We start from the raw sequence: 15,067 nt of genomic DNA, 5'->3' as shown, positions 1-15,067 counted from the left end.
ATACAATGCACGAAGGGGCCTGAAATGCAAAGAATCCACTCTTAAAAGTGATTTGATTTTTCACTGTGTCAGTTCTTGCAACGCATTTCCTCCAAGATCTGATCTCTGCACGAGCCTATACATTTATACTGAAAAGTGTTCAAGTAACATGACCCCTCCAAGATAACCTAATACTACTTTAGATTGATTTTTTAATAATCCAAATCCCGCATGGTCATCTCAAATGAGACCTTTCCTAATTGGGATATGTCCCGGGGGTAAGACCTTAAAACTTAAATCATGCAGAGCCCCCCCCCCCCCCCCCCCCCCCAAAAAACCCCAACATACATATATATATATATATATATATATATATATATATGTTATATTATATAATATATATATATATATAATATATATATATATATATATATATATATATTATATTATATTATATTATATATATATATATGGATGATGACCAATCATCTGACTTAAATGCTCGTCTTAGTACACACGCAATCGTAAAACGTAAAACGCTTACTTGGGCCTTGTTTCCAAGTAGGATATTCTTATAAAATTGTTATAATATTGCTTCATTGGTGGATTTTTCCTCCATCCGTGCCCACTCGCTCGTCAGGAGGCCGCCCATGTCTCCAGCTTCCGCTCGCATTGTAGGGTGGTCCAGAAGAAGGATACAGCGGAGCGAAAATGGGAGTAGAAATTCAGACTATAACTCCGGGTGACGGTGAGAATTATGTGACTTGTTAAACAGCCTAATATTGTTTTTATCCCGAGAGTGTTCGCTTCATTATTCTGCCACTTTTCTCTCTGTTTTCCTGTTTCCAGGGCGGACTTTTCCGAAGAAGGGGCAGCGCGTCGTGGTGCACTATGTTGGTGAGTGCGGAGGCTGGAGCTCCGAGATTTGGATGCTCTTTAACGTTTTGAATGTTTCCTCTAGCCCCTACCTGGGTGAAAGGTGTCTGATTGGGTGAATTGTGAGCCAAGTTAGTTTCATCTAACAGTACCCGAGTGTCCATTGCTTCTTCTGCTGGTTAGCATTGTAGCTAGCTTCTGTTAACAGACTGACTATTTTGACTGTTGGGCTATCATCAGCTATTCTGATGCTCGCATACTTTTATTATACCCCCGGTCTTTTAAACCGGCCAGAATTGTCTTTAATTGAGGGAACGAAGAGTAGTTAAGTTCGTTGAGCTGAAGCCTCCTAACGTAAACTATCCGGGAACCCGTTATGCTAACGCTAGCATCACGGCTAAACAGTTAGCTCATGTTGGAGAAGGGTGCAGAAAAGTGGGATTAGTTATCAACAAGCCGAGCTCTGTGTCGAGTTAGATATTCAGACATGTCTAACCAGCCTTCGGACTCTTATTTCATCTCCAGGCACACTGGCAGACGGTAAAGTGTTTGACTCTTCGAGGTCCCGGGGCAAGCCGTTCAAATTTAAGATCGGACACCAGGAGGTGATTCGGGGATGGGAAGAAGGAGTAGCCCAGGTGAGCAAGATTTTCGCAATGAATACCTTTATGCAGGTATTACTTAACTAGCTATGTTTTCCTTACAACGGCTAAAAGTAACGATTGTGATCTTTCTCTCTTGGGGGGCATGAAATGCTTTTATAGTTACGTTTAACTGCGTTGCTTATATTGGGAGGTATTTAGCCCAATCTCAGCTGTAACATCTGTCAGTAGTGACGAGTATGGAAATAAATTTGTGTTACTCCAGATTGATGGTATTATTTTTGCATAAGTGGGCCTTTTTTAGCCTCTTTTATTAGAACTAAATGCATCCAAATAGCACTCACAGCTCTTTTAGTGGTTTCAAGTGATGCTGGAGCATCTCTGCTCTCTTTTCTTCATCCTCTATCTGCCTTTCCTGTTGCTTTAAGTGGCACAGAGCCTGTTCCAGCTGTTAACACGCTGTTATGATACTTTGCCACCATTAACCCAGTGTAATTTTGCAATTATTACTGTTAGAAATGATTTATATTTAATGATATAATGCTGTGATGTTTGTTCTGTTGTTTCCCACTTGTGTTTTATTGAACCATGTAAGATTTTTGGGGATTTTGCACGATCAGATGGGTGAACAAAAGACCTATTATGCCCACTTTAGTCTCTATATTTTTATTCATGGGTTCTACTAAAGTAGCTATTATAGGATTACAAGGGGTGGGTGATATAGCCTTAAAATTATATTACAGTTTTTCACAAAAAATTGCAATAACAAGAACTGCGATGCTGGAAAAATGTTTCAGTGATGCTTGCAGGCAGCAGTTTTTATAAGTGAAAGTAAATGAAGTGAATTTTCTATGTTTCTTCTCTAGTAAGTTACTGTCGTTGATGGCACACTTCCTAATTTCAAGTGTGAATGTACTGAAACAAGTTGCCAGCAGCAGCAGCATTATGTCCAGTGACACAGCATAAATCAAATGCAAGCACAAAAGTAGCCTAGGCACTTGTTCTTCCCTAGAAAATTTAAGTAAAAGTATAAAAGAACTGCTCAGTATTTTAGTTTAACAATAACTGAATTAACTCAGTCTCATAACTGCTCTGAAGCTGCACAGGATGTTGTGTCTTTGGTCAAGCTTTTTATCCTTCTGCTTAAAGTCCTGGTTTTCCACCACGTAACCATGTCAGTAATTTCTATCCACTGCTTGTGCTTCCAGTTATGTGGTGTGAGGCTAGCCAGCGATGCTTGTTGAAGTGATCTGTGGACATTTGGGTTGCACATCATGAGATGTTAGTATCTGCTTCTTTGTAGCCTGGTTGCACTTGGTTGTCTGTTTTTGCCACAAGTGGTGAAACAAGTTTGTTGTTTTCACCCGCAGCATGAATAGTTTTCTTGCATATTTTGTAAAACACTGTGTTCTGTTGGAGGTTATTAAAGTTTTTAGGTGCTAAATCGTTATTGGAGGATGACCCATGGCTGTCGCTCCCAGATAGGGATGCTTATCGTTTAGGTTTTATCCGATACCGGTGCCAAACTGATACTTTTGAAACGGTGCCGGTGCTTAAACGGTGCTCAAACCGGTGCTTAAAGAATGGAGAACACAAAATTGGTCCAAAAACCTCTCATGTTCAGCTGTTTTTTTGTTTTTTTTTTTAAAAAAAGATAACAATGTTAGCCTTTTCTGCAGCTATAGGGCATATATGGTATCACTCTTGGCTGGAAGCAGTGCTTAAACAATGGAAAAAACACAAACTTTGTCCAAAAACCTCTCATGTTTAACTGTTTTCCACTTTTTCTTTGGTCATTTTAGCCTTTTTGGCCAGGGTGAAGGGAGTATCTGCCATCAAACAAGAAGACAGCTGCATGTAACTACAACGGTGTTTGCTAGTTCACCTTACATGCATTAATGTAATAACGTGGTTAGCCTACTCAACGTAAATTACACACGAACAACATTAAGCTACTGACGCAGAGAAGAACGGCTGCTGCTGCCATCATCATCCGTCATCATTTCTGCTACACTGACAGGGCTAGGGGCCAGGACTCTACTCTTCGGGTTTTTGGGGGATGTTGCTAACTCCGGGTCCGATAACAGGCAACCCACCCGCAGTAGATGTGCTCGGTGTGAGGTCTCGCAGCAAGCTATCAAATACGGCGCATTTTTCGGCTTTAAAAAAAACAACGCTATGCGTCGCCAGGTGTTTCATCGGGTTTGAGGTGTTACCTCCTTTCACAGTATCACAGTATCAGCTTAAAGCACTTGCTGCAGGCTGCTGAGTTTGCATAGTTTGCTGTGAAGTACAGCCAGACTTTTGACCGCTTCGCCTTGGGCATTTTTAATCTGTAGCTCTGCTCTAAAAGAACGTACGTACCTGGACCCGCCTACTATCCTCGGAAACGTAAAATGATTGGCTAGAATTCAAAGTGTATGACATCTCAGGAAAAAAAAGCACCGAAATAAAGCACCGAAATGTGCACTGCTTTTCGGTCTGGTTACTACCGTTTATGTCACAACCAGTGCCATCATGGCACCGGATACCGGTACCCATCCCTACTCCCAGACATGCCCATAAACGCATGGTGTTACTATAGCAATGATATAGGTATATGACAAATTTTATATCATATAAAAATTATCTCTGTTAACTCTGTTACTGCAGATTCTCCATTCAAGATAACCCTTGTTTATCATATACTGACCCTTGGTGCAGCCACTCATTTCATCCTCCATCTGAAACAAGCTGTTTTATGTCCTCTCACTTTAAAGCAGTGATTTTCATAATGTGAGGTGCAATCATCTCAGAAACATGAAGTGAAATAGATCTTTGTAATTTAATTAATTAAATTATTTATTTATTTATTTAAACATGCTACTGTGATTATACTGTGCCGGAGCTTTTGCCTCACATTGTTTGTTTGTGCGCTGACCTCATAATAAACATTATCCACCGCTGTAACTGTACATATCTGACAGAAAATAAGAGGAAACATGATCACTGCACACTACCATTAAACTGCTCTCTTATGATTGTGACATGCTAGCTTTCCCTGGCCAAGCTAACGCTGAGCCTTGTTTTCCTTTCCTTACTCAAAGAAGGGCTAAACATGGCTTATTTAAAGCTTTGCTAATCTGTGGATTTGCAGGTTACTCCTGTTTGTGCGCCATCTACTCTCAGCGTCTTAAATGTCGCTCCCATAAGTGTTCTTTGTCTAATTTTGTTTTTCAATGGTGGTTGGAAAACGGCTCGTTACTGCCACCTTCTGGCAGTAGTAAAGCACAACATCCTCCCAGCTGCTGTTAAATCTGAAAGAATTAACTCCAGGCACACATGGTTACATAATTCAGTTTTGTTTCTTCCCGCGCGCTTGCCCATCCTTACTAATAATGCCTTTGAAAAACGCAGTTCAGCATCACCACAGACTAACATTATGAAGACGAGTTTATTGGATTGCCGTTGCATTTAACTGCATTAGTTTAAGATAAACAGAGCCTGTACTATTAAGAGGCCTTTAAATAAATCTATTACTTAGTTCGATTGCAGCAGTAGTGTTTGATTTCCATCTTCTCCACAGATGAGTGTGGGTCAGCGGGCAAAGCTTATTTGCTCACCAGACTACGCCTACGGCAGCAAAGGTCACCCAGGGATCATCCCACCAAATGCCACTCTCACCTTTGATGTGGAGCTGATTGGTCTGGAGGCCTGAAACTTGTGCACTCAACTTTAATTCCACTCAGATTTTCAGGGTGAGACGTGTTTAATAATGTGAATATTCAACATGATTAGATTTGTAACACCCGGCGCAATTAGGGAAACACATTACTATCGCTCCCCACATGCTTACAGTGACTATACAGTTATCTTTTATTGCTTATGTCCAGAGATTAAATAGTATGCATATAACAAGCTTTAGTGTCAGTAATCCACTCTTCCTCTCCTTAATCACAGCTCTGAGCTTTTTTTTTTCCTCTTCCCCCTCACTGCAGGTTGACTCCTATCTCGGGAACATGGAGGAAAAAGGTTAACAGATGATTCCTGCTCTTGATTCCTGCATAGGACCTATGTCTGTTGTTACACTATTTCACTCTCCTTTACATTTATATACAAGTTCTGTTTTGTCACTTGCTTTAAAATGTTATCCCTTATACTTTAGATTCCAGACAGTAATAAGTCATAGGCCATCTTATCACATGTATTTTGTCATATACTGCTTTGTATTTTTATGGTCATATTATTTTTTTTGACTTCAAATTGACTTTATTGCCGCTGTTTGACTGACTAAATGCGTCTGCCACCAGGACCATGTTTTAAGTGTCATAAATACTGAATGAGTCTCATTCCTGTGGCTTTGTGGCCTTTACAATAAAATCGTATTGATTGCGGGTAATGAATTGTCTTGATTCAAAATAAGAATAAATTGTTTGACACAATATTTTTATGAATTACTTTTGTTATGTACTCTAAAATACAAAAATGCCCAGAGCATGTCATAATCAGGGGATCAAAAATCAAACGTTTTCCTGAAGAGCGTTAGAGGACCTGGAAGATGGTCTTAATTTATGAGCCAAATATACCTGCTTGCTTTAATATCCGCAGCTAAAGGGGAAAAATTTTCCTCTAGGAATGGCTTATTCGAATACATTAAAGAGTGATTTTTAAGTAAAATGATGTTTATTTCTCCTCAGAGTTATTCTGTGTCACTTCATAGCCCTTTTTTTGTCATTTTAAGCCACAGTCAAACAGGCCCAGTGACCCTGGCAACCAGCAGTTGTTAGGGAAAATGTGCATTCTCTGATGCAACCACGTAGGGTATAAAAATGTTAAATTCAGCTTTTCAATGGATGCTGCAGGATTCTTTAATTTGTCAACTGGCTTCTAGGCCTGTTACTGGGGCTTTGCACTGATGCATGAATAAGGTGAGACTCTACAGGTGAACAGGGTATAAAATACCACCGTGTTATTTCCCCCAATTAATCTTAAGTAAGGAATATTGAGTGTAATACTTTCTAAGTCTTAGTTTTATTAAAATATTCACTTTTTTTTTTTCTTTTTCTTTTTTTTTGAGCAAAAATTGGACAAAGCTCAGTTTTTGATGGCTGCTTTTTACAGAGCTATATTTGTGTTTGTTGGTTTTTGTAATGGTCTTAAAAAAATAAAATTATTGTTTTTTCTGTATTCCAAACTTTGAGTTAGTTTCATTCTCTTTCTAATGTGGCATCAATTTTTTTTGTTTCCATTGTTTTTGTGGTTGTTGGAATATTCTTGTTTCATTTTATTGACAAATTAATCAAAAGATTCTTTACACAGCATATTTTTGATATATTTTCTTGTTTCTCCAGACAGAAAAAATGACCTTTTCACCATGTTTTCAGGAATCAGATTGATATATTTATAAATCTTTAGAAACTTCAATAATATAACACAGAATCGAGCTGGGGATTTTAAAGAATGTAAGTGCTACTTAAATGGAGATTTCTAGGCTCAGAATACAGAAGCTACTTTGGGCTGTTCCCTTATTCACAAGGGGTCGCCACAGCAGGTAGCTCCACGTTTGGTTTGGCAGTTTTTATGCCGGGTGCCCTTTAATGCTGCAACTACAAAGGGATTTCTGTGTCCTCCCAGGACTGATTGGGGATTTTTTCACCTGTTAGGTGAATGCATCAGGCTCAGAATATGTGAGAAAAAAAATCAAAGCAACCTTTAAAGATATACATTGTAAAAATGTTCTTGTAAAACCTTAAGAGGTAAGTTACTATGAAAGTTCCCCTAATAATTATTGACATAAAAAAGGTTTGGCATTGCACATTTCCCGAAATTTTATATTTAAATATGCAGATGAGCTGATGTATTATCTAATATGCATTCATTTGCATAGATAATGCAATGGAGCAAAAAGTGTTTCTGCCTGTAATGTCTCGCCTTAATAATTCATATTATTATGTCTCACTAACAAAAGAAAATAGAAAACAGAAGCATGTTTTATTTCCAAGAACAAAGGAAACAGTATTTTTTGCAATATTTGGCTGTTTCTAATGACTGAAGTGACACTGAGCAAATACAAATACATAAAGGAAATACTGTTGCTTCGGAACAAAAGTCAAACAAAAACGAATAGCGTGAAATTTGAAGACAACATTGTGCGCTGCTCCAACAGACTTTATTATACAGTAAAATCGTCTGCTTCTTCCTCACGCTGAACCTCTGATTAAACTTCTCAAAAACCTCACTGGAAGGATCCCTGAAAGCCAAACCTTTGTTCTTTTTGCATAATAAGGCTGAAATCGGTAACTACATTTACAGCACGTCATAGTTTGTGATTACAATTGAGTCACATCAAAGGGCCACTTGAAATAGATACATTATAATATTAATGCTCAAACACTGATACACTGCATTAGGCTTGACTGCAGTACAGTGAAAGAAGCCACAGTTGATGCCAAAAATAATTATGTTAATTCTTTCTAGCAGCTGTGCAGACATCTTTTCTTTTTTTTTTTCTTCATGTAAAATCAGAAAATATATACCTGTATCAAACTGTTATCTCTTTACAAATTCACTAAAGTGCTCTCGCGACTCACGCCATTCATCTGTGTGGATCACCGGTGACTAAATCTCCAACTTTCCCTCTTTATCTCCTTAAGGTACAATGTAGATAAATGATCTGAGTGTGCGTTAAAGGATGGAGCAAATCAGACTCTCTCTCTTTCACACACACACACGCGCACACACACTACGCTAGTTATCTTTAAGATCCAAAATGTAATAAATGTTGTCCTTATAAAAGTATTTTTCACAATTTAGACCTTTACATTATCTCCATTATGTAAAATAACCTTGTATTAAGCTGCAGATTTCTGCTTCTCTATCCTTGGTCACGGATGCTCTTCCTTATTCATGTGTCCCAGCAGGATTGAAATGGAGTCTATACAGTTTTCCTTATGTTGTAGGAATTTAAAAAAATCATCCATCTGTCTGTTTCACTCTCACTAGAGTCAGTTCACATCTTTGCTTCTCAGAAAGTCCAAAACCTTTTTTCCTTGTTTGTGATACAAAAACGAATGCTTTTCCTCTCTTTTGCACCCACACCCTGTGTGCTCTGTTTATTAACTGCTTCTGAACACGTCACAAAAGAGCTGACTCTAACGTACTTTTCTGCTTTGGTGAGGCATCAGTGATGCCAAAGGAATTTCATGACTGTGACTCTCACATTCTCTGTGAACAATTTAGAAAATGTGATGAAGAAATTAGAGAAGCATTCAGTCACACACTATTTCTCTTATTTTCATAATGTGTACATTGTTGCTCTGAAGGCATCTCATACTGAAGGGGCTTTTTAATGCAAGCAAGAGTCCAAACAAACTGTGGGTTACATGCAAACCGCAATAAAGAGAAAACCACTTAAAGTGCAGGCAGTAGCAGTAAATACAGACTATATCAGTAAGGAAAGTATTTGATGTACAACTAATCTTTTGTTCTCTAAGGCAAAGCATGATCACAGACTCTAAAAATCTTATAAGTTTTGATATCCAATGCGAGGTTGAGACTGAAATGTTATAAAGTAAAGTCAGTGTTGTGCCTGGAGAGGTTTGGAGTCTTTTCTTAATGCCAAACGTGGCTGAAAGCTTCAGATTGATGTTGTTCCGTTCATGCTGGCGGGTCTGCGGCCCCTGCCTGCACCCTGACGTCGAAGTGAATGGAGAGCCACAGCACAGCAACCTCTCAGCAAGGACCCGATGTGGTACACCGGCATGACCTCCTGTGGTGCTCCTCGGCATAGCCATGCCATGGTTGGAACCACCGGCACTGCCAAAGCCAAGAGATCTACTAGGAAGTACCGGCTCCAGTGGCACCGCTGAGCGGAATGACCTTCTTCACCAGCTCCTCCATTTTCATCCTTATTGTCTTCTTCTATCTCCACTACTGTAGCTTCCTGCTTAACTGGTAGTGGAGCTATAGGGTGGGGCTGGCAGGTCTGAGGTCCCGCTGGTTTGTCCGGTTCTGATGGCTCTGCATTGTAAATATACTGAGGAAGGGATAGAGGAGGTAAAGATGATGGAAATCGTTGTTGTTCTGATGGGGTTATGTCTGCTGAGACTAAAGAAATTACACTTGGGCCTTCTGCACTGCTTTCTTCACAAAGCCAGGTCATGGTGGGGCTGCAGGCCTGGGAGCGGACCTCTGGTTTCTTCTCTGCTGCAGGAACAGGAATGGGGTTAGACTCAGTAGCAGAGACTGCAGCAGCCGTAACCGGGACTGCAGCAGCCGTAACCGGGACTGCAGCAGCTGTAACTGGGGCCTCCTCCTGAGGTAAGTGCAGAAACAAGTGATGGTGGGGGAGGTAGGTGTGTCCACTGCACCTGCAGCTACTACTGAGAGTGTGGCAGGAGTGTGAGATTGGCAACACAGCCCCACCGCTGCACAACCTTTCATAGGTGGAAGAGCGTGGCACAGCTGGGGGGCCTCGGATGTGGCTCTGTGCCGGCAGCTGCTCTGACAGCAGGGCCGCCTCCAGGAGCAGGTGAGTTTGTCCTGCTGTTTGCGATGCTCCGCTTGGCTCGGGAGCACTTGAGCCGCGCTCCAGCTGCAGAGCCTCGCTGCTCAGTCTGGAGTGGGCGGCGCTGCGGGTTAAAGTGCTGGCTGGGGAACATCCACAGGAGCGAGACTTCCCACCTGGCCGACCTCCCTGCAACCCTGAGAATGGCTTGTGGTCATGGGAGTCTTGTTGCCGTACACCCAGGTTGGACCTTACCGACTCAACCACCTCCTGGAGATGCTGGATCTCCTTGCGGGCCTCTTTTAGGGCTAACTGGGCCTCGACACGGTGGCATTCCTCTTCTATCCAGTCTTCCTGCATCCTGTACAGCTGTGCCCTTAACTCATCTATTTCACAGTCCCTGATGAGGAAGTAAAGATTTTTGAATAGCAGTTATTTTTGCAGAGTCACTCATACACAGACACAGTGTAGGGAAGCACTAGGGAAGTGCAGAAAATGAAATAGCATTCATACAACAACAACTGCAACCACAACAAGGAAAGTAGGCGTATAGAGAAAAAGACTAACCTGTGCTGTAGCCTTTCCACATTTTCCCTCAGTCTGGCTCGCAGGTGTCGTATACACACCTCCTTCTGTTGAAGGGGTGTAAGGTACTGCTCTGGGGTTGGGGGCCTGATCCCATGGTTGTCGCTGCAAGCTGTGTGCTTCACCTGACGTCTGAATCACACGTGAATGAAAAAGGTTGGATTAATCACATATGATGAGTATAAATTGATAGCTGACTGACAGTGAGTAGTAAAGTATAGTAGCATTAAACAGAAATCTGGTGATATAAAATAAAACACAAACCAATCCAACAACCTTCCAATAAACCCTTACTCTAGATTAATATCAGCCAGTTTTTGCTGACATTGTGTCAGCACTGGTAATTCAGTTCAACAGTTATTGCAGAAGCCGAGGGGTCCTGAAGTCTCAGCTGGCAAATCCCCTGTAAGAGCGTGCCAGTCCGACACAAGACTAACACATTCAGACAGTCAGTTACATCCATGGCTTTGGGCAATTCCGTGTGCAGTCCATTGAACTTGAATGTTTTATGAGAAGATGACTGAGTATAAAAAGATCTGGGGTAATTTTAGTAACATTTTGGTGTCTTATTTTCCGACTGTTAGACTACAGGAGTGTAAGTTGCATGTTACCTGGGGGTACTGGGATAAGTCCGGGCTGTAGGACTGCCCTCTGGTGGCCTAACTCGACCAGGGTAGGTGTGAGTACTTGATGTGTCGCTGTGGGAATATCGCCCGCTGCCGCCACTAGTTCCCACCGAGCGCCTTGTTGGGAGATCAAATTATTACTTAATAATATTATTATTAATAATGACAAAAATCAGATTTCAATCAGTACAACTATAATCGTAAGAGGATTTTTATTTCGATGTGCAAAAATTTATAACTGGAGAAAATTTAAAAAAGCAAACATCAATGGCAACAGATACAAGACAGAGTCGAGACGCACATTCAAGAAAGAGCTGGGGTGGAAGTGGGTCGCAAAGCAGCTTGCAGATATGCAGCAACTGTAAGCAGGCTGAAGCAGCTTAAATAGCATGCCCTATATGAGCCAATTTGATGTGTAGAAAGATAGCTGCTGAGCTGGTAGGTGCTGATTTGCTGGGGTGACAGCTGAGCTTGAACTAATGCTACACTCAATACGTAATATTTTTTGCCATTTGGCTGAAAAAAAAAAGAGAGAAAAATGAGAAGAAACAGTACCTGCGCTGACCTGAGGAGGGCTTTCGACTCGGAGTTAGAGACATCGATGTGCAAAGGAATGTCCAACGTCTCCACGGCTCTCTCTAGAGAGGGACACTAGGAGCCCTCAGAGCTGCGCTGTAATCACCGTTACAGACACAAACATATCACAGGTAAAACCAGCATGAAGAAAACTGAATCCCAAAACCTGACAAGGAGCGTGTTTTGCTTCTAAAACACTGTGTCTTGTGTGCGGCCATTATGTGGCTCTAGGCTGGAAGGCAGTGACAAAAGTCTAACGCTAACACTTGTAAAATAAATAGTCTAGGCAGCAGCAGATAAAGCCTCCTTTCTCTGCTGACACAAAGGCGACACAGTAAGTCTACAATCAGCGCAGCTGCCTCTCTCTACGTTGTGTCCTCCCTGTCTGCAGAGCTGCAGGCAAACATGATGAAACTTCACATTAACTGCTATAAAAAGCTATAAAACAGAGACAAAGCCTCACTTTTGGTGGCTGGCAGAGTCAACAGTGACTGAGGTTATCAACTGTTCACAAATACTTAAATAGTGGAACAGAGATGGTTCCTGCATGTGTTTGTACTATTGTAATTTCAACTGTGTTAATCTCTATATTTAATTTAATATATTTCATTCCTGTCTTCTCCAACATGAAGGTTTGAATCAGTTTGAATCCCTTCTTCACAACAGCAGGTTTAAAATGTTAATGTCAGCCGTGGTATTAAAACTCAAAACAACCTGACTACTGACTGAAATACTGGGCTGGCCCACCTTTTGCCCTCAGAACTGACTTATTCCTTGCTTTCCTTCCATCTTTCAGTAAGGTGCTGGAAACACTTCTCGGAGATGCAGCTGCTGCAGATTTGTTAGCAGGACATTCCTGATGAGAATCTACTGTTCCACCCTAACATCCAAAAGGCGTTCTATTGGACTGAGATCTGATGAATGTGCAGGGCACTTGAGTACAGTGAACTCACTGCCATGTTCAAGAAACCAGTTTGAGATTATTTCACATGGCGTGCTATCCTGCAGCAAGTAGCCATCAGAAACTCAATACACTGTGATCATAAAGGGATGGATGTAGTTAGCAACAGTAAGTGTTCCAAGAAAATATCACCCACATCATTGCACATACACCGGCATGAACCATTAATACGAGACAGAATTATTTCAATCTGCTAATATCCGATTTTAGTGAGTTTGTGTGAATACTAGCCTCAGTTACCTCTCCTTGGCTAATAATAATAATAATAAGAAGAAGAACTTTGATGTGTATAGCATTTTCAAGATACCCAAGGACACTTTACAAAAGAGTAGAAAGCAAAAAGGCTGACAGGAGTGGCACTTGCTGTGGTCTTCCGCTGCCCTAACCTGTCTGCTTCAAGGTTCAACATTTTGTGTTTTCAGAGCTGCTCTTCTGTATATATTATAATATAATGAGTGGTTATTTGAGTTACAGTTGCCTTCCTCTCAGCTTGAAGCAGTCTGGCCATTCTTCTCCGATCTGATTCTCCTCTGATCAACAAGAAATATCCACCCAGATATCTCCTGCTCACTGGATATTTTCTCTTTTTTCATTAATTCTCTGTAAACCATAGAGATGATCATGTGGGAAAATCCCAGTAGATCCTCAGTTTTAGAAACCAACAACTTGAGTTTAAAATCACTTAAATCTGCCTTCCCTCCTCATTCTAATGCTCAGTTTAAACTTCAGTAAGTTGTTTTGGCCATGTCTACATTCCTAAATGCACCGAGATCCTGGCTTGTGGTTTGGTGATGAGATATCTGAGTTCAAGAGTAGATGAACAGGTTACCTAACAAAGTAGCCGGTGAGTGTATATTGGATTGAAAGCAAATATTGCGTATTGACTTTTTCAGAATTTAGACTTGTTCGGTTTATTATTATCAGATATTTCATAACTGCATCTTCCCTAACTGTGATTGTAAATCAGGCTAAGTATTTACTAATTTAAGCAGTTTGATACATGTTGATAATGAAAAAGAATCTAAATACATATACATTCCCTGAATTTAATTATCCCATAGGTAAAAATATTGTTTTTTCGCAGATAAATCACTTGTATAATCAAGGTGATCTAATGGTAGCTACAGCCCATTTCTGTTCAGCCCAACCAGCAAAAAAAAATCCAAGATGAGGACAAAATGTTCTCATCTGTTTTCAGAAGTCTCACAGCTCTGCGTAAAGCTTAAGGAAACCTGCTGATCCACGCTCAAAATGTACCAGCAATTCAGGCAGCTGCAGACACAACAGACCTGTAACACTGCCGCTAATGAAAAGCGCACCCAGCGAGCCGGAAGAGTCTCATTGTGCCCTATATTTAATTTCTAGGACGACGAGGCGGGAAATCTCACCTCCCTCTCCTACGTCTGCGCAACAAGTGCTAAGAGCTGGCGAGAAATACGCAATCATCTTACGTAAGTGTGAGTTTCGGTGTTCACTGTGTAGGCGAGCAGCATCAAACAGCCGGTGCATAAAACTGTACTCAAAGCAGCATTTAGGCACTCTGCAGAGGATCCAGGAGGTGGGGGATGCCGGGAATGTTTCCGGATAAATATCACAAGGAGAGATGGGGACGGTGCGCTTTGTCCTTGAGTCATCATTACGGTATTGAATCACATGATTTTCAACATCTGTCGCCTAAAATAAGACGCTGTTAGATAAGCAGTTAAAGAAGTCTCATCACTTTCGCATGGCCAACTGACTGCAAGCGAGTCCCTAAATAGGACACCCAACACCCCAGCAGGTACTTTCTACCGAAGACAACGCTTCTAATCGAAACCGCTGACAAGCACATTTCGCCCCAGCTGTGTCCTACATACGATCATGTTGAGTAACCGTATGATACGGTTACTAAACAAGGGTATATCACCATGTCTCTGAAGCTCAAAACAAACGTTCCCTGCAGACACAAAAGACCGACAACAACCTGCATGTGAAGCGGTACCATTTGGGCAGGTGGCAGCTGTGCATCGCGGAAAAGCCTCGGTTTCTGCCTGACTTAACGGTCCCCGGTGGCAGCAAGAAGAAAAGATGCTGGTGGTGCTGATGAGGGTCCATCCTGCAGCCATGAAGCCCGCAGATTAATGAGGCGACTGCGTCTGCTGCATCGCTGCTTCTTAAAGTGACAGCAGGGAATCATAAAGCCTCATCCGGCAGGATGTACCCGCATGTCTCCGTTTTCTGACAGGTGAATCCTTTATTCTAATAAAGACAAGCAGGCTGCTGAGCTCCCTGTTCAACAACCCAGCTGATGGACGGACTTGCAGAAAGAAAATCATGCTCCAATTCACAGATAAAGCAAAGTTTGTTTGCATAGAACAGAAATAAATACAAGTCTGTG

The 15,067-nt window shown here is 41.3% G+C and overlaps 2 protein-coding genes across 4 annotated transcripts; one reads left to right on the top strand and one right to left on the bottom strand.

The window, feature by feature from the left end:
- The first annotated feature begins 592 nt into the window (after positions 1 to 592).
- Positions 593 to 6,630, top strand: fkbp1aa (FKBP prolyl isomerase 1Aa). Its single transcript, XM_085259923.1, has 5 exons — positions 593 to 727; positions 829 to 876; positions 1,381 to 1,493; positions 5,023 to 5,194; positions 5,435 to 6,630. Exons 1-4 carry the CDS (start codon positions 691 to 693, stop codon positions 5,152 to 5,154), a joined length of 330 nt encoding a protein of 109 aa, XP_085116049.1. The 5' UTR covers positions 593 to 690; the 3' UTR covers positions 5,155 to 5,194; positions 5,435 to 6,630.
- Positions 6,631 to 7,408: 778 nt separating this feature from the next.
- snpha (syntaphilin a) lies at positions 7,409 to 14,971 on the bottom strand. 3 transcript variants are annotated; one of them, XM_085259916.1, is made up of 5 exons: positions 14,672 to 14,801; positions 11,709 to 11,825; positions 11,139 to 11,270; positions 10,510 to 10,659; positions 7,409 to 10,342 (listed from the first exon to the last, which is right to left on the bottom strand). In XM_085259916.1, the coding sequence occupies exons 2-5, from the start codon at positions 11,750 to 11,752 to the stop codon at positions 9,073 to 9,075; spliced, it is 1,596 nt and encodes a 531-aa protein (XP_085116042.1). In that variant the 5' UTR covers positions 11,753 to 11,825; positions 14,672 to 14,801; the 3' UTR covers positions 7,409 to 9,072. The 3 variants fall into 3 exon arrangements, with proteins under 3 accessions (XP_085116042.1, XP_085116044.1, XP_085116041.1); XM_085259918.1 differs by having other exon boundaries at positions 14,654 to 14,692; XM_085259915.1 differs by lacking the exon at positions 11,709 to 11,825 and having other exon boundaries at positions 14,672 to 14,971.
- Between the last annotated feature and the right edge of the window lie 96 nt (positions 14,972 to 15,067).

Source organism: Mchenga conophoros, linkage group LG20 (genome assembly GCF_057382185.1).
Source record: "Mchenga conophoros isolate Kocher_MC1m ecotype Shallow Benthic linkage group LG20, M_conophoros_male_GT1.1, whole genome shotgun sequence".
NCBI lineage: Eukaryota > Metazoa > Chordata > Actinopteri > Cichliformes > Cichlidae > Mchenga > Mchenga conophoros.
The sequence above is the reverse complement of the archived record's forward strand: the minus strand, read 5'-3'. Positions and strand labels throughout refer to the sequence as shown.